The sequence below is a fragment of the Acipenser ruthenus genome, chromosome 13 (genome assembly GCF_902713425.1).
Source record: "Acipenser ruthenus chromosome 13, fAciRut3.2 maternal haplotype, whole genome shotgun sequence".
Classification (NCBI taxonomy): Eukaryota; Metazoa; Chordata; class Actinopteri; order Acipenseriformes; family Acipenseridae; genus Acipenser; species Acipenser ruthenus.
The window spans coordinates 24727895-24750334 of NC_081201.1; the positions used below are offsets into that span (position 1 = coordinate 24727895).

Sequence of the window (22440 nt, forward strand, 5' to 3'; positions counted from 1 at the left end):
ACCTACGGTACCTGTTTTCATTGGAATATTACCTACAGGTTATTTATACATAAAACATCGAAGGCGATTAAGGTCAGGTGTTTTTTTTAGGCCTGGCACACTATCAATAATAATAATAATAATAATAATAATTGAGGACCATAATTATTCAACAGTCAAACAAGTTTATGTTGTGTTTCCATTTTTAAAACTTGTGTTTGTCGCGGAAGTTATCCAACAAAATCATGAAATACCGATAGGCCGTGTATCAGTGTGTACTAATCACATCACGACACGGTTTACTTGCTTGGTTTAAAAAAAAAAAAAAAAGATTAAACACTAAATCTAGTTTTAATTTGCGTAAAAAACCACAATCGAATGAATCTGTAACACCCCACAAGTAATAAAAAGCTGGATAAATACCGGTATGTGTTGTTTTATTTTCCCCACCGTGCCACGGTGCAACGAATAGATTAACTATCTGCTGATTCACGATAGACATGGACAGGACTTATCCAAAGTGCCCACACTCAACACACGAAGGGCAACAAATATCACCGTCTTTTTTTAGCATTTCACTTACCCCAAAACGTGGTGAATATGTGAATATTTTCTCAGGATCGGTAGGTGTGTGGTAATCTGGATCAATCGGTTAACACATTGCTGCATAGTCTGCCAAGTGAATTAAAAAACGAACCTCTCGAACTACATAGCGCCATGTTCTCTTCAGGCAAAAGCAACAGATACCTAACCGCTTAAACCCGAAACCGAGGCATCAGTAAAATTATAATTTTGCTATTTTGGTGAAGTTAATAGCCCCTGGTATTTCCGTCCAAATTTGACGCATCGATTGTGTATCCCTGAATTTAGCTGTTTTCTGCCAAAGTAAAACGATGGGTGGATTGTGTCGCACTCGATTAAGATGGCTGTGGAGTTTGTCATCACGTTATCTCATGCTGCGTCTGTAACAGCTTGCCAGTTCTGGTGCAGTGGGCTTTAGCAAAACAAGGCGCCAGTCATGGCACAACATCCTTTTAATTGGGAAGCATTTCATTCACTGCTCAGCTGATCGTTATGTAGTGGAACCTTTAATTTGTGTTTTGGTTTACTACTGGCCTAACTACAGTACATTATGTCTTATTTGAAAACATTATTCGACTTCCATTAACAGTACACACTGCTATTGCGTATGCTTGTACTTAATAACCAATGTTTTGACATCACTTGGTGAAAAACGTCATGCACTAAAATGCTGTTTAAAATCCCCGTATACAGTAGGCAGCTTTGTCTGTTCCTGATTTCAAATATGCATTAAGATCTGTTGTTAACAACTTAGCATTCATTGCCGAACACATGTTTTTGGTAGGTATGCATATTATTATTATTATTATGTATTTCTTAGCAGACGCCCTTATCCAGGGCGACTTACAATTGTTACAAGATAACACATTATTTTTACATACAATTACCCATTTATACAGTTGGGTTTTTTACTGGAGCAATCTAGGTAAAGTACCTTGCTCAAGGGTACAACAGCAGTGTTCCCGACCGGGAATTGAACCCATGACCCTCCGGTCAAGAGTCCAGAGCCCTAACCACTACTCCACACTGCTGCCCGCATATGGTGTAATCTGTAGACACACACAGTTCTTTCCATCAAAATAGCGCCTCTGGTTGATTGTTCTGACAGAGGACGTGGACTTTGTCATTGGCTCTTTGTCTTTGGAAGTGAATTGCAGTGAAATTCACTTAAATAGGGCAATCCGATCAATATTAATTTTCAATGTGCATTTCTAAGTCATTTACAAGTGACTTTCATTTTAAATCACATGGGCACCAGACATAAGCCACATGCAAAGTTACTGCGCACGTCAGATACGGTATTGCAGGAAGTATAATGCCACAAACCTCAGAAAGGGTTGCTCAGTTTGTTTTCTGAAAGCAGAAGGTAAAGAGTGTTTGGAATTTGCAAATGCAATTTGGTATGTTCCATGTATGTCGGTCTGTCTGAGAGCAGAATAGCATAATACTTAGACATCGCCTATACCTGATTTCTTTGTAGTTACTCACTCCCCAGTGTCTATTTTAAGTAATAACCAATACTTTAAATGTTCTTATTTCAAATTATCTTGAGCAACATTATCACAGGACCCCTTTTCATTCTGATAAACATAGTATGATTATTTTCTTCTTCTTTGTGTGTGTGTGTGTGTGTGTCATATGCCTGATTTTTCAGGAACATCTATAGACGAATACCCTGGCTTTATACTGTTGCTTTCTTCTTGCAGTTTGCCCACTGGACTGGAACTGACTCGCAGCATAGGAAGTGACGACGTACCAGTCTAATGTGCATATCTGAAACTGACTAGTACATTAAAATGAAGCTTCAGTATTCATAATAAAATACAAAACACGAGACACATGTCTGTTATAGGATTCTTGCCCACTTAAGAAGCCGTTTGGACTTGCTTGTTCCGGGTCCAAACACACAGTTCTGGCCTACAACAACGGGCCCTGCAAGTTGTCAACTTAAAAAACGAATCGGTATTATTTGTGCTCCTCAGGCAGCAAATGCCGCTTCTGGATGTCAGAGCCTGAACTCCAAGGGCCTCCCAGTAAAATTACATGAACAGGTAGTGCTCGCTCAACATAAAGGGAACGATCAACAAATACCTACGAAATATATTAAAAAAACAAATGCGCACTTTATACAACGTATTAGTACAGATGACGAAATGGCAAATTATAATTATATAACGTTGAATTTAAACCATAAGATCTTCATCTTGAGAAATGTGCAAATACTGGCATATGCAAATACACCTCATGTCCACGCTAATATACCTCGTTTCGTTAGGAACATGCATAGTATTTACAGGAGCAAGCTCCATTCAAGAGGTCTAGCTTTTCTCAGCTACATCCTTTGGGGACTGTAAAGTGGAAGCTTAATATCGTCTGTGTTAAATTGATTAAGTAAATGGAGAACAAGCCTAACATTAATAAATGATCATTTTAAGTAATTTACTAAATAAATAAAAACAAATTAATTGTCTAAGCAATTAAGACCGTTTTTTTTTTTAGTATGTGACAAACTATAACTTATATTTTTATTGTTAATTGTATTTAATGTCTAAGTGCAGTTTATTTTAAAGATTTGAAAACCTGAGTGTTATTAGAATCTATATGTACGAAAACACACTTTAATGCTTCACTTGAACAAACTCAAGAAAGAACAGTCACTATATCTAAAATACCATACAAGAAAAAAAAACACCACTACTTGTTTGTATCAGCAGCGCTGAGATCTGAGTTTAAATTTACGAAAACTCCCATGATCCTACAAGTTCCTTGCATCCCTCTGGCCAATCAGAGTATTGAATACTGTTTTGTGGATCTGCCATTGGCTGAGAAACGAAGGAAGCGCGGTATTCAAAGTTTCTAACTGCAGTAAGGTTCAGTAATACTGGCAGGGATTGCAAAGCTCTTAAAAAATATATATAGCAACAAATTTAAATATTTATCGGGGTTTTAATAGACGGGGCCAAGAGGTGGTTGAAGATACGCATTCCATAGAAGGTAAGGAAATATCATAAAATTACTACTATAGCGATTTTTAAGTATAAAAATGCAAAATACGTGTCAAATGGTATGGTACTGTATTCTTGTGGCAGGAAAGCACTAACCTGGTATGTATGTGGTACAGCAGGAAGAATATATGTTTGTAATCCTATAAAAAAAATAGTAAAAATAAATGGCTGTTTAAGTAGTTTTATGTTCCTTTTTGATATGTGCAGAATTCTGCTCACTGTTGCATGATACACATTATTAATGAAACAATAAATACTGTTTTCTCTCTATAAAAGCACATGTAACCAGTTTCCTAATGTTCTACAACAACAGCAACAACGTATGCTGTTTGGTTTTTATATAACTTAAGCATCGTCTTTCCGTTGTATCGTAGTTTCTATTCAGCGACAACACCAGAAATGTCTTCTCAAAATATATCTGTTGGTAAAAAGGACGACAAGGGGAAGAATATTCAGGTCGTTGTAAGATGCAGGTAATTTGTTATCCCATGTCTTCTCTTAAATGCTGTTTTACATGCTAATGTCCTGCAACTTAATATGCCGTAGACATCAGAGTTGCTCAGCCTAGTCTGACTCGATTAAATGGCCATTGCCCATACACTGTCTGACTAGACATGAAATAACTGAACTGAAACATGAATTTTATTAGTGACGCAGTATAAAATCATTAAATGGGATTGCAATTTTAAGCAGTTGAATCCTTAAAAACAAATTGTGCTACATGCTTATCGTCTATAGAAATCTTAATACAGTATGTCTCTGACTGTCAGAAATGAGCTCAACTTGACATTTGTGCCATCAGTGGTTTTGTTCTAGATCTATGATGAAGAGACATGAAACTTAAAAAAAAAACACAATTCAGGTTAAATATCAATGGTCTATTTAAAACACGAAGCTCTGTTTATCCTCTGATGTCATACTTTACAAATAATTTTCCTTTGGAGCAATTTGAAGTATCAACATTTATATGTTTTTAAATTCCAGACCTTTCAACAATGCAGAACGCAAAGCATCATCTTATAGTGTTATGGACTGTGACTCTGGAAGAAAAGAAATTCTTGTACGCACAGGAGGAGTTGGTGATAAAATGCCAAAGAAAACTTACACCTTTGATATGGTAAATTTAATTTCATGCACAATATGCTCTTGGTTTATTTACTTTAGACAGATTGCTTTTTTCTAAAACAGTGTCACCCATTTTATAGGTATTTGGGCCTTCTGCAAAACAAATTGAAGTTTACCGCAGTGTGGTGTTTCCCATTTTGGATGAAGTTATCATGGGATACAACTGTACAGTGTTTGCGTAAGTATTGGGAAACATTTATTTTGTTATTGGAGCACAATATGCACATAATAATTATGCTGTGCTGGAGAGATCACCCAGATTACATTCATTAACCTGATATGCTGCCTGGCCTCTTTTTTAATACATTTATTTACTATATGTGTGTGTTTATAATATATACAGTATATATATATATATATAAATAAAATCATCTTCAGCCTTTTTCATTCCACTGCTGGATGAAGGCCTCCCCAAGATTCTTCTGCTTCCCTCATCCACGTGGTCTGCTGCGTCCCTCATCCACGTTGCTCCAGCGTGTTTCCTAATTTCATCTTGCCATCTTCCTGGAGGTCGCTTTATATCTCTTGGGATCCAGTCTAGTATCTCCTTGGTCGAGCGATGGTCTTTTCTTGTTACATGTCTGGCCCACTACCATTTCAGTTTTTTCGCTCTTATAATAACATTGCATACTTTTGTTTGCGTGCTTATCCATTCCTTCCTTTTCCTGTTTCTTCTTGTTATTCCCAGCATGCATCTTTCCATACTCCGTTGAGTCGTTTAATTTTTTAGGCATTTTTGCATTGAGGGTCCAGGTCTTGCATCCATAATTTGTTTTTTTTAATACAGATATGGGCAAACTGGAACTGGAAAAACCTTCACAATGGAAGGTGAAAGGTCTCCCAATGAAGAATTTACATGGGAAGAGGCAAGTAACTTTTTTATTATTATTATTTTTAAGTAGTCACATTAGTAGCAGGTTGGTTTTGTTTCAGTTTTTATTGACATGCCTGCTGAATCATGCAATGGTCAGAGACCACTGTTGAACAATATCTTTTTAATAAAGGTATTTATTGGATAATGCTGCATTTCCCCACAGTTATGTTTAACTTTGGTATACTGGTTTTAGCTTAGGAAATAAATATTTGGTAGAAGTGAAGGTAACAACCTTAAGTTGTATGGGGCACTACATCATTTTTCTATGCAAACATGGAAATATACCTCGCACCTTTTTATACTGCATCACAATGTATGTGGCCTAAAACCTTTTATTATTTTCTCCTGTTCCTCCCTCTCTTAGGATCCTCTGGCTGGTATCATTCCTCGAACGCTGCATCAGATCTTTGAGAAGCTGACTAGCAATGGAACGGAATTCTCTGTCAAAGTGTCCTTGCTAGAGATTTACAACGAAGAGCTTTTTGACTTGCTGAGCCCTTCGACTGATGTTAACGAGAGACTACAAATGTTTGATGATCCTCGTAATAAGGTAGGAATTTCAAAACTGATTAGGTATTGTTAAACAATTCCCTACTGACTTCATCCAATGATATTTACTACTGTACATATGATGAAGTTGTTAGATGTCATCATCCAGTTCAGAAGTTTACGCATTACTTTTGATAAGGGGGATTTGTATAACATATCTTCAATGCATTTTATTTCTAGAGGGGTGTTATTATCAAAGGACTGGAAGAGATTTCTGTACATAACAAGTATGAGGTTTATCAGATTCTGGAGCGTGGTGCAGCTAAGAGGAAGACTGCTTCAACCTTAATGAATGCTTACTCCAGGTACTCGCTTATTTCTTTCAGAATTGTGCTATGTAGTGCAGAATCATAATGAGTACTCATAGAAACTAATTACGTGGTGATGGTCCTCTTGTATCTCGGTCCACACTGTGACTCTTTCAAGTTCTTAATTTTGTTTAAGCAAACCAAGTTTTTATCAAACAAAATAAAAATGCTGTTGGCATGTCTAATGAGATCTTTCTAATACCCTTTTCACACAGACGAGTTATGACAGCTCAGAACAGGCACTGATGCTGCATTTTGGTCTGTGTGAATTGCCTATACTGTCTCTAAACTGTCTTAACGCCTGTGTGAAATGCTATGCCGGCACTGAAGCACTATAGTGGGCGAGGATTGAAGGTCGACATCTCACGTGACTGTATAACGGACTTGTTGGGTAATTTTGTCGTTGGTGTTGCACGCTTTCATGTTTTTCAAATACAATGGCTGATCAAAAACAAGGTAGTAATTGGAGTCCGGTAGTAGTTAAGGAATTGTTAAATTACAATTTTGGAGTGGCAGCTGCAAAACATATGTGGCACTTTAAACTGTGCAGTAGAATTTGGTGGCACAGATCCTGCGCAAAATCCAGTTAATGTGATTTAGGGGACTTCTAGAGAATTTAGAAGAAACTCAAAACAAACAAGAAACAACATGCTGATTATATATATATATATATATATATATATATATATATAACAACGCATGTGCAATTTTTTGTAGCTGTTGACAGTATATGCAATAAGTAGAACTTTTTTTTGTGATGGTTGACAAGCCTACAATTTAATACACCTGCAGTTGGTATCAGACGGCTGAATGAAAATAATAATAATAATAATAATAATCCTTCCCCACTTAAATACTTGTATTTCAATTCTACACATACATATTAATAGAGAGGACAAAGCGAGCACAGGGAAGTTTACAGTACTCTGCAGTTCTCCAGCGCCATTCATTAAAAGATAAGAAATTGATATACCTGTCTATAGGTTATGGTTACTAGTTATTTGCACGTGAACATTCCTGTGTAGAGTGGATACATTATACACACTCACACACACACATATATATATAAATTAGCTCCAAGAGCCAGCTGCTCTAACGTTTCGATATGTTGTACATATCTTTCTCAAGGGAGCCTGTGTTTGAATCAAAACATTTGAAGGTATTATATGGTATTATATGTATATAATAGACAATAATATATATATATATATGTAGCTTAACCACGTTATTCTACTTTTGTTTGGATTCCATTGCCATGAAAACAATCTGTTGACTGACAGGTTTGAAAGTTGTACTCGCATGATCCCTTTGGCTGTGTGAAAGGGTTATGACGGTATTGTACCGCCATTGATTGCGCAATTTCGTGCTGTGTGTGGGTATTTTAAATGATTTTTTTGACGTCTCTGAGACGGCTCAGTAGCAGCATTTGTGTGTGAAAGGGGCTTAAGTTTCTTGTATTTACTACTATATGCATGCTTACAGTTGTGGGTGTTAAATAACTCCCCATTGGTAAGAACTTTTAAATTTAAACATCTTTGCATGTGGTTAGAATTTACTATAGATTTTATAGACCCCAGTGATAAGATTTAATAAACTTTACACTGTGTAGCTATATCACTGTTCCTATGTCTTTTAGCCGCTCACACTCCGTCTTTGCAATTACAATTCACATGAGGGAGACCACAGTTGATGGAGAAGAACTTGTCAAAATTGGCAAACTGAACTTGGTAAGTGTAAATGGCATCGTTTTATATACTGATATTTCTTCTTTTTTGTAGAGTGTTGTGCTGTACAGTGTTTCATTATTTCTCTTCAGGTTGATCTTGCCGGCAGTGAGAACATTGGTCGCTCCGGAGCTGTGGACAAAAGGGCACGAGAAGCTGGTAATATCAACCAGTCGCTCTTAACTCTGGGCAGAGTGATCACAGCCCTTGTGGAGAGGACCCCTCACATACCATACAGAGAATCCAAGCTCACTCGTATCCTTCAGGACTCTCTTGGAGGGCGCACAAAGACCTCGATCATTGCCACTGTTTCCCCTGCCTCTGTTAATCTGGAGGTATGTGGTATGCATATTGTATTGCTGGGATGTTGTAGTAATTCTGTGCCTGAGAAGTCTGCCTTGTATTTTTATACCGAATACTAAGTCTAACATTTGTTGGTGTTTTAAATAGAAATGCATTTGCATGTAGTTTTGTAAATATATTTTCTGTTAAGGGATAGATCATTTTATAACAGCTGTTTGACGAGAGACCTGCTGATTTACAAAAAGCAGGAGAAATGCAAACCTAGATCCCAGGTCGTTGCTTTGAAAGGAAGCTCTACGGGCCATATTTGGCTTCGGTGTCTATTGGTTGGACCACACTGCTTTATTTGGCTTGGTGGTATATTTTTTTCTTTCTGTAAAATAAGGTTTTATATACTTTTTTTGGAAATGTGTAATCCTTCTGCCTTATTTTCAGGAAACCTTGAGCACACTGGATTATGCTAACCGGGCAAAGAACATTATGAACAAGCCTGAAGTGAACCAGAAACTCACCAAGAGGACACTTATTAAGGTCATTTTCCACTGTTTGAAAATAACTATTTATTGTCTACATTTTCACCCAGGTTGTTTCCTAGGAACTGTTGTCAAACAAAGCAATAGGTTTTTAATGATGAATATTTCATTGTCAATTTGTAGGAATACACTGAGGAAATTGAACGCCTTAAACGTGACCTTTCAGCAGCCCGAGAGAAAAACGGAGTTTATATTTCTTCTGAAAACTACGAGTGAGTAACCACTGTAGAAATTATAACAAAGAAGCTTTGTGGTACTTGCCAACAGTGTGCCTGACCACCACCAGTGCTGTTTGTTTTAATGAACACAACATTTAAAAATAAGTTAAAATAGGTTGAAAGGTAATGGTTACATATACACGTGGGGAATAATTATAGCTAATACTATCAAAAGAAAATATTCTAAGACTTCTACGAGGCTAATATATTTCAACTTTATTCCAGTTCTATGAACAGCAAAATAATAACCCAAGAAGAGCAGATTTCTGAGTTCACAGAGAAGATTACTGCCATGGAAGAAGAAATTAAACGGGTACGTTTTTAAATCATAAAGCTGCATAATATATTGGACCATGAACAGTTCCATAATACTGGAAGCAAGCTGTGAATTGATTTAATTCATGGCACAGAGAATTAAGTGATGTCTAGCGTGAAAGAAAATAAAACTATAGGGGTCCCCAGTGGCTCACCAAGTAAAGACACTGCTGCAGGAGTCCTGCAAACTGGAGAAGGCTGGTTCTAGATTCTGTAAACGATTGAATGTATAGTGGTAACAGTGGATGACTTTTTTGCCATCCTGGCCCAGTATGTGGGTTAGTGGTGAAATAGCATTTAAATTGGAGACAAAATAGGTGTAAAACTGTATATTTGTGTGTGAGTAAAAATATATATATATATATATATATATATATATATATATATATATATATATATATATATATATATATATGGTTGAAGGCCATATTTACTTCCTGAGCCATTTAAAAAAAAAAAAAAAAAAGGCATAATACCACAGTAGTGACGTCAAAGTGATAATTCCTCTAGAGGAAAATATATTTTAACTTGAACCCATTCGACTCCTCGAGACCATCACTTTCAATTCAAACACAAAATGTCTAGTTTTCAATCACTCGACAACACATTAATGATCAACAAAATGAGAATATGTAAAAAAAAAAAAAATAACTGTACTGCTGAACCTCGTCTTTTTTATATTAGCATCACAAGGGTATCTATGTATTATAAAAAAAAATAGATGGGCCTCTTCAGTGAGTTACAGGAAAACAACCCATATATTTATATGTGTGTGTCTATATATATAATATATAAAATCCTACAATGCAGTATTTTATAGTACGTGTTGTAAGCGTTTTCTTTTAATGCGTTTTAGGTTTCTGAGCTGTTTACAGATAGTCAAAAGGAGCTCGAGCAATATTCCTCAAATCTTCAAGAAAAGGAAAAAGAACTTGAGATGACTCAAAACAATCTGCAGCAGACCAAGCAGAAGCTGTCTGAGGAGGTGTTTGTTGTCTCAGCCTTGAAGACCACTGAAGAGGAGCTATATGGAACTGCGCACCAGGTTAGTTTTTTACTATTACTGGTGCAACCGCTTGGAGGTACAAGCATAGAACATAATCAAAAACAAATAGAGAGGGTGGGATGGGGCTTGGGGTAGAGTCCTGGCCCGCAGAAGTGGGTCTGGTTCGGATCAAAATGTGAACCAGAACCACGGTTTGAGGTTCGGGTGCGGGTCAAAAAATGTAGTTTTCAGGTCAGACTCGGGTCTGAATTTTGAATCCCCAAAAAAACGTTTTCTGTCCTTTTCAGCGTACTCATCTGTAACCCTTTCCCAAATAATGTATTAGAAAGTAAATTTATTTCCTGCACCAAAGCAGGAGGCGATTTAAGGAGGAGTCAGCTGACCTAAGCAGTGTTCTCAGTTTGTATTGCCGCTTGTTTGATACGTCGCAAGATCCTTTTATCATGTCTGCTTGATGATATTAAAAATGTCTGTGGACGAGGTGAAACAAAAGATAGCGCAGGGTTTATATCATGTAGTGGATAATAGTTTGAGAGGTAAGTCAGAAGTGTGGAATTCTTTTGGAATCATAGCGAATGAAAGAGATACTGTAGTCTTAAAGCAGTCCACTAGTAACAATGTACTGTAGGTCAGTCAACAAATAAAGGTGTTTTGAAAAAACAGCTTATTGTTGGCATTACAACATACAGACTAGTCAAACGAAGGACATTATTACAAAAATATACAATTTTCAGAAAATTACAAATTAAATACAATGTTCAGGACACTTATCTCTCCCATCTGCAGATTCATCTGCAACAACGCAGACTTTTTTTATGCAGTACTTGCTGTAAAACTGCTTGCATGTGTTTCTCGTATACCTTGGACAGATAGAGTTGCCTTAGTTAGAGCAGGGCTCTTCAACTCGTTTTTTAAATTTAAGGGGGCCGGATTGGAAAAAAGTTAGGAGTAGGCGGGCCACAGTATTTTACTCTGTACATTTTTAAGCAATAATAAATATTATATAACTTAATGTTCATATATTGAACAAGACTTACACATTTTACCATGTGAATAGTACTTTAATAACAGAACAGTGAGAATTTTGAAGTATCATTACAAACATTTTGAAATGCATGTAACATCTTAATAGTATAACTTAGAAGAGATCAGTGCTTCTAACTACTGTGCCCTCTGGATACGTATTTCCAAAAGCCCCTTGTTTGGTTTCAAAATGCCTTTTCATATTGTATTCCTTAACTCCTGACACATTCATTGCACAATAAACACATTGGCGTTGCGTTCGGTACAGTTGGAAAAATAAATAAGTATTTATTGGTCCACTCGTTGAATCAACAATTTTCACCATTTTCTGTTCTTATTAGCTAGAGGAGAGAGAGCCATGTTTATAGCAACACTAGTAAAAACACAAAGAATCACTCTGAGTACATAGTATTATTAAAGAGTAAATGATAAATTAGAAATAAGTTATAAAACTAAAGGTTTCACCTCAACCACCGTGTTTCCTTGTGTTGAGCGGCTGACGGAGTACCGGATTTGCAATAACTAAATGAATACATAAATTCAATTAGGTTTTTTTTCAATCGGGGGGTGGGGTGGTTGATCATTTTTCAGTTACTTTTTACTTTTCTGTATATATAACTCTAAAATGATTCCACAGAATAGAACTCTCTCAAGACAGCTAGTTGCTTTTTTAAACAACTCGACTCACACAGCACACAGGCAGCGCCGCAACAGAGACAGACAGTCCATCAGCGTAACGCCCACAAAACCACCTGTTTTCTCATTATCCAATGATCCCAATAAGCATACAAAAATGTTTATCGCTGGGCTTCTGGGTAGTGTAGTTTTTAAAGCAATCCATTATTTTTTATAGGAGAATAACAGCGGTAAAAGACCTGTGTACATTTCTTTAAATTTTTTTTATTTTTTTAATTTTTTAAAGTTGCAAAGCAGAATTCCATTCCCAAAATGCCAATTCCGTTCCCATTGCCTAATTCCGCGATTCTGTCTAATTCCGCGATCGTGGAAAATCAGTAGCCCTATAAATGTATATAAACTATTTTAAATTGAGTCTTGTATTTATTTTATTCAGTTGTTAACCACAGTTGATGTCAGCACCAAAGATGTATCTGGCCTGCATGCCAAATTGGATCGGAAAAAAGAAGTTGAACATCACAATGCCAAAATGCAGGAGTCCTTTGCAGCTCAAATGGACAGCCTGTTTAACCAAATGCAGAAATCTGTTGAACAGCAGAGCCTAAAGCATCAGGGCATGCTTGAGTTCTACACCACTTCAGTTGGTAAGTTTCAGATAATCTGGGAATGGGTGCTTGCTGCTCAGCTCTGGTTAGGGGACTGTCATGGCAGGTGTGTCACATGGGTCCTGCCACTGCTGCGGATTAGGGAGGTGGAATCCACTACTTCACCTTAACAGCTGGTAATTATCAAAGGTACAATTTGAAAATATCCACCAGAAAGCATTTTTGTTTAAAAATTAACTCAATGGTGCTATATTGCAAATAAATGTAATCCTACTATTTTAATGCTCTAAACGATGGTGGGTCTAAATACTGCCACTCTAACTAGTTGTTTCTCCTTGGGTTAATTTATAACAAAATTATTTGCATTACTACTATTACTACATAAGTGTTGTAGGACAAATGTACACTATAAATATGCATAATTCTGAATCTAAAAACCTTTGTGTTCTAGGTGATCTAATAAATGCCAATGCAACAGCCTTCAGTGGTACGCTATCCACTGTTGCCAAGTCTTTTACGAGTGCCAAAGAGTTGGTCGACACTGAGGTAGCAAAAAGTCTTGACGCAATGCTGAAGCAGGAGTCACTGTGTGAAGAAGCAAAGAGCAGTCTTCAGAAGTGCATGGTGAGTTAGGCTGATGAATCCCAGACACAGAGAGTGCCTCAAGTCTGCCCTGAAGGGACCATCCTCTCTAGGTGTTGAGGATCGGTTAGTAATTATTATTGGTCTTTTAGGTATGGTGGGAATTTTATTTCTATAGAAAATCCTGTATCGACTGCTCAAAATGCATATACAATGGGATATAGGAGAAGTCTGCATACATACGTATGTCTCACTATGGTCATGTTGGCCTGTATCTAGAGAATACACTTGAATATGGAAGAACGTTCCCCGAAATAGGATACAACCCTCTCTTTCTGAGCTGAGGATGGTGGCGAGACTTGTCCAGATGGAATGGACAAAGATCGCTCTATAGACCTGGGAGACACTCTCTTCTCTAGCGTGCGTTTATAAAAAGACGCACCGAACTCGCAGGAGCTGCAGTTTGCGAGTGCCTCCTTGGCATGCTCTGGACCCAAACTGGCAGCGCATCTGCCAGGCCTGTCCTCCATAGGGAGACCTGCCTTGCAGACATATCAAGAGTGAAAGCCAGGCATAGTAAAACAGCAGTGGTGTAAATTCAAACAACTGCTCTGCTGCAATTTCTATAACAGTAAATCTATAGTACTAGTAACCACTGTAATGTAGAATGGTACTTGGCCTTTGTTACTTTTAAATATCTGCATGGTGCCTAGACACTAGTACAGTATGTGCAGATGAAACTTGCACGGTATAGCCTTACAGTGTACACTAGTACAAGCACTGTAGATGCACACAGTACAGTACGGTACAGTTCACGCTACATGCGGTACGGTGCCAAAAAAACATTTTTATTTAAGCTTCACCGAAGCTTAGCAGCTTAAGAGAATACAATAGCCAACAAAGGTGTTCGTTCCCGGTGAAAGGACGGCGAAGCTTCGTGTAGGGCCAAAGGCTGCTAGGGGACTAATGAAAAACCATGGCTGAGTGCACAAACGTATAATTACATATTATTAAACATGTAATTAAATCGCATTAACTGTAAAACACAATCAAAGTCAGATATAAGTGATACTTCTCTGTGCGTAGCTCTCTCTCTGTGTCTCTCTCTCTCTCGCGCGTCCGGTGAAAGGAAAAATGGCACAAACGATATTGTGCCAGTAGTCCTTTCTTTGCCCTAGCGGGCGGGCCCGACTTCGTCACAGGCACTGTGTGCAGCTTTGGTATATCTATTCAGGTTTTATGGTCTTTAAGGATAAATACCCATTTGGTAATGGTTAGATTTTGTACTTGATAGGGAACCTGTATATTACACTTAAAACAGTGGCATGTATATTTGTAAAATACTTGTTTAATTCAAAAACTGTTTTGCTGACCAGTAGCCATGTAGCACAATCACAATGCAATGATGCACAATGTAACCTTTAACCTAATGAAAATATGTTTTCTGTGAATTGTGTGTGATGTAGACTGCTTTACACTGAGCACTTGAGATCTGGTCCACACAGGGTAGTGCATTAACCCAGTAAAGCCAATCTTGATTCTTGAACTAGGCCTGGTGATTAACAAAGGGATAGTCCAATGGTCCTTGTCTGAATTACTAAATGCTACTTTAAATGTGTTTTTAGGAAGAGCACAAGGCTGAAATGGAGGAAATGCTTCTAGCAAGGCTGTTGCCTGGAATTAATTCTGTACTGCAGCTGAACAACCATCTGAAACTAACTTTGCAGAGTCATTCAGCATTGGCAGAAAAGGTGAGACATTTGTATTTATTAAACAGATGTAGTGTATTAGATCACAGGGTCTTTTTTGTTTGCTTTTGTTAGTCCTAAATAATTACTTGATTGTTGAAGTGTAATGCACTAGAATTTAAATTATTTATTTATTTATTTTTTTTTTAGATGGAGACCATGAAACAGGAGATGAGCACGTTCTTCAGTGAACATGGACAGGCTCTCACTAAAGTGCGTGAAGACACTGCCACAATGCTGACCTCTCTTCAGGCAGAGCATAATGCTTTGAAGCAAAAAGTCAACAAAGCAAATGACACGCACACAGAGGTTTAGATCTACATATTCAACTCTATTTTATTTAACAGTATCCCTTTTTTCCTTTTTTTTTATTTATGCATTTGTTTGTTTTTTTGTAGGGCATATCCCAAGTGATTTCATGTCTACAAAATCAATTGAATCTTTTGGCTGTGGAGACTCAACAGAACTTTAAAAGTGTGTTGAACAAGACTGAAGCACTGCAAGCTTCAACGGGTTCGTTCCAGCAAACCATGGAGCAGTAAGTGCTGTACATTATATAAATAAATATACTAAATAAAAAAAGCATGCATTTGCAAAGGGTAGGTAGAAAATATTATTTATAGTACATCACAATGGTTGCTCTGCACACACAAATATCAGGCAAGAGAATAGATATGAAGTTTGTCCACCCACGAAACAAACTTTGAGACATTGACATGCCATATTGTTGAAAATCTCTACAGAGAATTTTATTACCTGTGGCACTGTGAAATGTCTGCATTATGCAAAGAACGAAAATATCTTCAACAGAAGAAAAGACTGAACGGTGATAATATTGCCCGTGCTAATAGGAATTAAGAAAATTGATTTTTAGTTTTTTGTTAAGCACTCCTGTGAACATCTACTGCAGCAAATTTATTGTATAATACTACCATTCAGGAATTGTTTGAACTGCTTCTAAAATAGTGATTCACATTTGGCAAACAGGACATGATCTAAATTACTCAAATAACTTGCTGAATTAGTGGCTGAGTGTAATTTAGGGTACTGGTACTGAAATATTAAGCAGTAAAATGAAGTGGGTTCATTTGTGTGTTTTTTAAAACAAATTAATTTTTGTTTTCTTGATTTCTTTACAGGCATTGTACAAATGCAGTGGAGAGTGCTAATTCTCAGCAAAACAAGTTTGAGTCCTCGGCAGATAACTTGATTAAAGAGTTCCGACAGGCATCCAGCGAGGGGGTGAAAGTCATAGAGGAGTCCACTGGATACTGCACACACTTGAGTACTTCTGTTGCAAGCCTGAGCAAAGAAACTGAGAAATGGTGCAGCTCCACAAACTCCAACATTGTGTCTTTTGCAGACAGGCAGCTTTCCTTCCTGAATGGGAACAGGTCTTCAGTTCAGAATTTACAGCAGGTACCTCTCAGCTATTATTTACAGCTTTAGTAACGTTGGTGTGGCTACAGAACAGAGGTTACCACAGTTACTCCAAATATACTACCTAACATTGTGTGTGTGTTTGGGGCTAGGCTTCATGGCGGTTATTTGAACTTCACAAGTTGACGGTCTATTCTTAACTCCCACTAAACATCAACTCATTTGCTTTGCTTGAGAGGTGCCTGGACTGCATGGCTAGGAGTGTTCAGGGCAGGACTGGGGTGTGCTAAGAGGAAGCAATTCTTTACGGAGTGAAATTCTCTTACCGTTCTCTCCCTTTTTTATTTTTTAGGTTTATGTTTTATAGTACTTGGTTTTGTCAACTTGCATTGAGCACAGGCTATGCTGCTGAATAAACAGGAGCTGACAGAACCAAGCTGCTGTATTGAAAGCACTTTTAGTAATTTTGTTTAATGTGTATGGCCAATTGAATTAAAACATTTTTTGGGCGTATTAGATTTCTCCCTTATTGTACAATGGGTTCTTTTTTAACCCTGCTAACATGAGAAAATTGATGCTCTATACAAAAGCCTTAAGTTCCTGGCATTCAATTTGTCACATCCCAAAAATGTCACCCCAGCACCCCCCTAAAATATTTTTCAGGATGCCTAACAACCATCAAAAGGCATCTGCAGAACTGCCAAAAGCTAATTGTTAGTCGATATGTGGTTGTTAAATACATAAGTGCTATTTATGCTGAAATTAACCATTCTCTGCTTTTTTTTTTTCTCTCTTCTCCAGGATGTGGTCAGGAGTTGCGACTCCCTATCTGCCGAGGTGACTGATCAGATAAGAGGGCAGCAAGGCTCTGCAGAGAGTGCACTGAGTGCCCTTGTGGAGCAGGTTGGGAGTGATAAGGCGATGCTTATAGATCACAAGGTTGAGCTTGGGGACCAGGCACAGGAAGGCCTGCAAAAGGTTTTAAGATTTCTGCAGGAGGAGCTCAAGCAGGATGTTCCAACAGGTATTTGAAATGGTTATGAATTTTCATGGATAATGGGGGTGGGTTAAAGAATTGGTTACACCTGTGTGACCTACCTGCACTTTTTTTCTTTAAATCAAAATTACAACTATTGTAAACACAAGAATTGTACTTGGACCATTATGTTTTTGGGTTTTTTTTTTTTTTTTTAAGGTGGTTTGTAAGTTTTTGTTTTTGAACACGTCTATATTCAATTTATAGGCAGCACTCCACAGCGCAAAGAATTCCGCTACCCAAGGATCTTTTCTAAAACCAGACCACGGGATGTGCTGCTTGAGCAATTTAGACAAGAGAAGCAGGAGCTGCAAGCTGCTTTTAATACGTTTGAGCCTGTCCAGGAAGAGCAAGTTGATCAGGTATGTCAAAACGGTTCTAAAAAATGAAGTCAGAAGTTGAACTGAATCCAGCAATAAGTCACCCTATCTGAATGAAAGCTGCATCCTACTGTATCTTAAATTCTATATGGTCCCATGTTCAGTAAGTATTTTATAATCACCCTGTAAAGCTTTTAATATTGGACCGCTTTACTTGCCATTCAGGGGTTTGACAACCCCCCCCCTGGTATCCAGTTCACTGTTCCAGATATGGTTTGGTGCTGTATGTCATCAACTGTTTGTATGTGAAAGCCACCAAACCCTTGAGGGTCAGTTTGGATTAACCCAGTCTGACATGGGACCGGGCAGTGGCAAAGCAATCTCAATATGCACAAAGTGCAGATCTAATCCTGAATGTCTTGCCTTCCCTGCCGTGTCAGAAGAAAAAAGACAATGAATCATAAAACTTAAGCTCCATAGCTGGTCCCTGAGTTACTCGCCTGGTAAAAGCACAGTCGTGTGGTGTGCAGGACGAGTCATACAGCGCAGGTTTGGGTCTTAGCTGTGCAACGTTGCTAGTCTTCGCTGGGGATTGCAAAGGGAGTGTCTCTCTGGCACTTCCGTGGGTTAGGGAGGCAAAACAGGCAGGGACTTTCTTCATCACGCTACAGCGAACTCTGCTGGTCGGACGCCCAGTGTGCTCAAAAATGGACACCTACAGGGCAGGCATTTGTCCTCCACAGGTCGGTAGCTCTCTGACATCTGCTCAAGTTCCTGGGTCTAAAAGAGGAATCTGGCTCGGTTGTGGGATCTGAGAACCCACTGGACCTTCAGTTCTCCTGAGCTGTGTGAGGAATTGCTGCGCTGAGGGGGAAAAGTTATTGAACATTCCAAATTGGGGAGAAAATCGGGGGTAAAATAATTGGACACTAATTAAAAAAAATAATAATAACTTAAACGCCATGATTCCTGTTGGTGAATTTTCTAATGCATGTTTATTTCCCTCCACTGGTTTCAGGACTCCTTGGAAGATGATGCAATAAATGGTTCTAATGAAAGCGTGTTGAGTGAAAAGTCCTGTGTCGATGATAGTATAATGTGCTATGAGAATGGAAGAGCCCCTTTCTTCTCGGTAAGAGCAGTTAATGTGTTTCTTTTATATGCCTCTGATTTGAAGAAATTCATGCCTTTCCTGCTCACTGTTGTGACTTTTGAAAAAGGCTTTTAAAAGTAAAATGTTCTTGGAGCTTGTAGTTTCTGCCTTTTTGTGTGTGAGTTTGTTTTACTGTTTCAATATTAAGGACTTAAGTTATAATATAAATACTACAAACTCATATTTCAGTACATATTGTGCAGCAGTAGGGACTCCAAAGAGGACTTTTCGTACACCATTGAATGAAAACCATTGTGTACTGCTTGTTCGTGACATTGCAGGGCATGTGAGTGGCACTGACATAGTTTTGTTTGCTTTTTAGCGCAAGAAGAATCAGAAAAAAGAAAAGGAAAACCAAGCATCTACCAGCTTGCTTGATAAATCAAAAACATCAGAGCCAATGGAACGGTCCATGACCAGGTCTAAATTACCTCTCAGGCTGCAGAACTAAAGAAGGAAGCTTTTTAATTAGTTATTCCAGGAGATTATCTATCTTATTTTTTAGTCTTTTTTTCTGTCTGTATTTTACACTTACTTTTTTCTTTTACATGTGTTCTTAGTCTTCTGTCGTCCTGCTTGAAACTAATATAATTTGCTCTAAAATCTTGATGTTGTGCGTTTAATTGTGAGCCTGGAATTAAATGAAATTTAAGTACTTTTTTTTAAATTGAATTGTAGACTTTTTTTAAAGAGATAGATCTGGTTATTTAGATAGCTACCATAGACCCATTGTGGGTGCTTTTTTCCTTATTTTTAGCTTAGTTAACTGTTTTGGTCATTATGAGCAAAACAAACTTGTCAAATACTGTAATGCTTATTCTGAAACTTGTACTTGGTTGGTTAAAAACAAATGTGGGTGTCTCATATAATATGCATTGTATAACACAGTATTTTACATTTTAATTTTTTTTTTAATGATTTCCTTTTTTCACCTCCTTTTATGTATTAATGGTTACATTTGTTTTATAGTGAGATTATTATAATGTTAAGGTCAAACACCCTGGTTTCTGTTGTGTTGTATAATCTGTTAGTTTGAAATTAATTGAACACATTTTCTGTTGTATTCTCGCTGTGTAATATATAATTTTTTATATATATGTATTCACTGTACAGAGAGGACACCTGCACTGAAAATAAATTAAACCTTTTCTTTGTTTTGTTTTAACTATTTACCTGGGTTACAAAATAAAATATATAGTTGGATGTTTGCTTTGTTCTTGGTAATATTTCTCAGCCACACCTATTCAGTCTTGACAGTAGGGGTCGCTGAAGCTCAGAGGAACTGTCCCCAGGCAACGCACTAGCCGATCGAACAGCGAGCTCAATGTTGCATGACATACGCTGCACTCAGCAAGTGCTCGACTGAGTAAAATATAAATGATAAATCAGAGATTTGTATTGCTATATCTACGGGGTAATTTAAAAGCTGTTCCCTAAAACCTGTAATGTAAAATCCTGTATGACTGTAATGTGTATTACGTTTGACATGTGAGGTAGCCTGTTACCGCCAGAGGCGCTGGCCTACTTGTATCTGATTTTCACACATACAAACCCATCAAGCTACCACTGCAAAGGACGAAGAACAACTTTTGGGGAAGCTTGTGGAAGGGCATAAATATACATACAATTGCAAATGACAGAAATAAATTAAGCAGATTACTCAAAGTCATTGTTTTGACTCCATACATTGTTTTACTATATACGCGCACACCTTTTCTAAGATCAAAACCTACAGGTATTCAAGGGTTTATTAGTAAGGGGTAGAATATGTGTCATTGTTTTGTTTGATGGTCTGCTAGATAAGCATTTTGCGTTCTTTGTTATACCGTTTATTGAAAAGGACGTTTAAACTAATTGCAGTAAACTGTAGGAATGTTGAATGATAACGTGCTTGATTGCTATACCATTGAGCTACATTGAACTCCGCCAAATAAATGTGTAAAATGAATTATTCAAATTCATACATTTCATCAGCATAATCAGGAGTGTGTGTATAATTAAGCTATAGATATATATAGATATAGATATAGATATAATTTCAAATGTAAGCGTCTAAACGCTTTCACGTTTTTAGTAATAAGACACCGACACCGACCTCACCTTATTAGTCACAATACTCAATGTAATGAATACTTATTTCAAACTGACACAAAGCTTCACAACTCGCATGGTAAACTACAGTGGCACTTGTGAAGACTATATAAAGTACACCACAAAACACTAATGTTTTTGGAACGCCATCAGAGATCTACTTCAGGTCCTTTTGTTTGTGTTGTTTCCCAGCAACAACCATTCTACTACAAAGCTCAACAAAGAGACCATTGATGCTAGCGTGTTCAACTTCCAATATCTACAGGTACAACCTTCAACGCGGATGAGTTTGTGCGCTTACTGAAGGACACTAATACCAATAAAATGAAATAGGTAATTCAAGCATAATGACGTAGTCAGGGTTTTTATTTATTTATTTTTCCATTACAAGATAATAAACACTACAATGTATTTACCTCAGGTTTCCAATCCGTTCTCTAATTTCATAGCAAATATGCAATGATGTAATTTACCTGAGCTATTTAAATAATAATAATAATAATAAAAAACATTTAGGTATCTTGGGGCAGAACTGTTTTTTTCTTCATAAATAAGATAGGCCTACTTTCACAAGACTTTTTTTTTTTTTTACAACAAACTAGAATACAATAGGCTAGTGTGTGTGTGTATATATATATATATATATATATATATATATATATATATATATATATATATATACATAGGGCTATATGTATATGGAACTGGGCTATTTCTGATACATACTCCTTGTATATCAGCAACAGTCCTATACCTGCACTTTTCAGCGCGTGCCCAGGGGTATAGGCCTAAACTTTCCGGGGAAATTCTTAGGGCGCCCTGAGCTGTTTCTATGTGAGCTGAGATTTTTTAGTCGTGTTTAATATAAATCGTAGGTCACACTGCACATGCTGTGACCAGTATCCGTTTTTTATTATTATTATTTTTATTTATTTATTTTATTATTATAAATGCAACACTGTTCTAAAACATCCATAATCGTGATTTTAAATCCATTAAATGTGTACATTTTAACATTTAGCCTATTTAAAGAAAATATCTCCGGAAACGTGAAGTAGGCCTTCGTGCTTTTATAAATAGCTGTCCCATTACCAAAAAGCGTGTAATTTCTTTCATTTTTGAGGATTTATTTTTGAGAGCATTCGTTCTTTATTGTATTTTCGGGAACCTTAGTTTATTCTAGTAAACAACAAATGACGCGGTACAAAGTATACCGTACGTCGCGTGAGTTCTACTGCAACGCTACCTGCTCATTATAGATGCTATACATTTTTTTGACAATTCAAAATTACCAAAAGGAATCCTTGCCGCTAGCTGGATATGATCATGTAATTTAGGAGCGCCC

The 22440-nt window shown here is 37.3% G+C and overlaps 2 protein-coding genes across 4 annotated transcripts in view; one reads left to right on the forward strand and one right to left on the reverse strand.

Annotated features, from left to right (window-relative positions):
• The window catches only part of LOC117418117 (insulin-degrading enzyme-like), a 39921-nt gene extending 39014 nt beyond the window's left edge, over positions 1-907 (reverse strand). The window contains exon 1 of one of the 3 annotated variants that reach the window (XM_034030729.3): positions 563-907. In XM_034030729.3, coding sequence (XP_033886620.3) covers positions 563-648 — 86 coding nt within the window. In that variant the 5' untranslated portion in view covers positions 649-907. Of the gene's footprint in view, positions 1-402; positions 495-562 lie in introns of those variants that run through there. The other 2 variants (XM_034030728.3, XM_059035799.1) reach the window with 2 other exon arrangements.
• A 2428-nt stretch (positions 908-3335) lies between these two features.
• LOC117418069 (kinesin-like protein KIF11) lies at positions 3336-20207 on the forward strand. Its single transcript, XM_034030639.3, has 23 exons — positions 3336-3555; positions 3941-4039; positions 4551-4683; positions 4772-4869; positions 5479-5557; positions 5930-6115; positions 6295-6419; positions 8059-8149; positions 8239-8481; positions 8885-8980; positions 9106-9194; positions 9426-9513; positions 10372-10560; positions 12617-12824; positions 13237-13409; positions 14993-15118; positions 15266-15424; positions 15514-15653; positions 16255-16534; positions 17297-17519; positions 17739-17893; positions 18870-18983; positions 19327-20207. The coding sequence occupies exons 2-23, from the start codon at positions 3966-3968 to the stop codon at positions 19453-19455; spliced, it is 3198 nt and encodes a 1065-aa protein (XP_033886530.2). The 5' UTR covers positions 3336-3555; positions 3941-3965; the 3' UTR covers positions 19456-20207.
• Positions 20208-22440: the final 2233 nt, after the last annotated feature.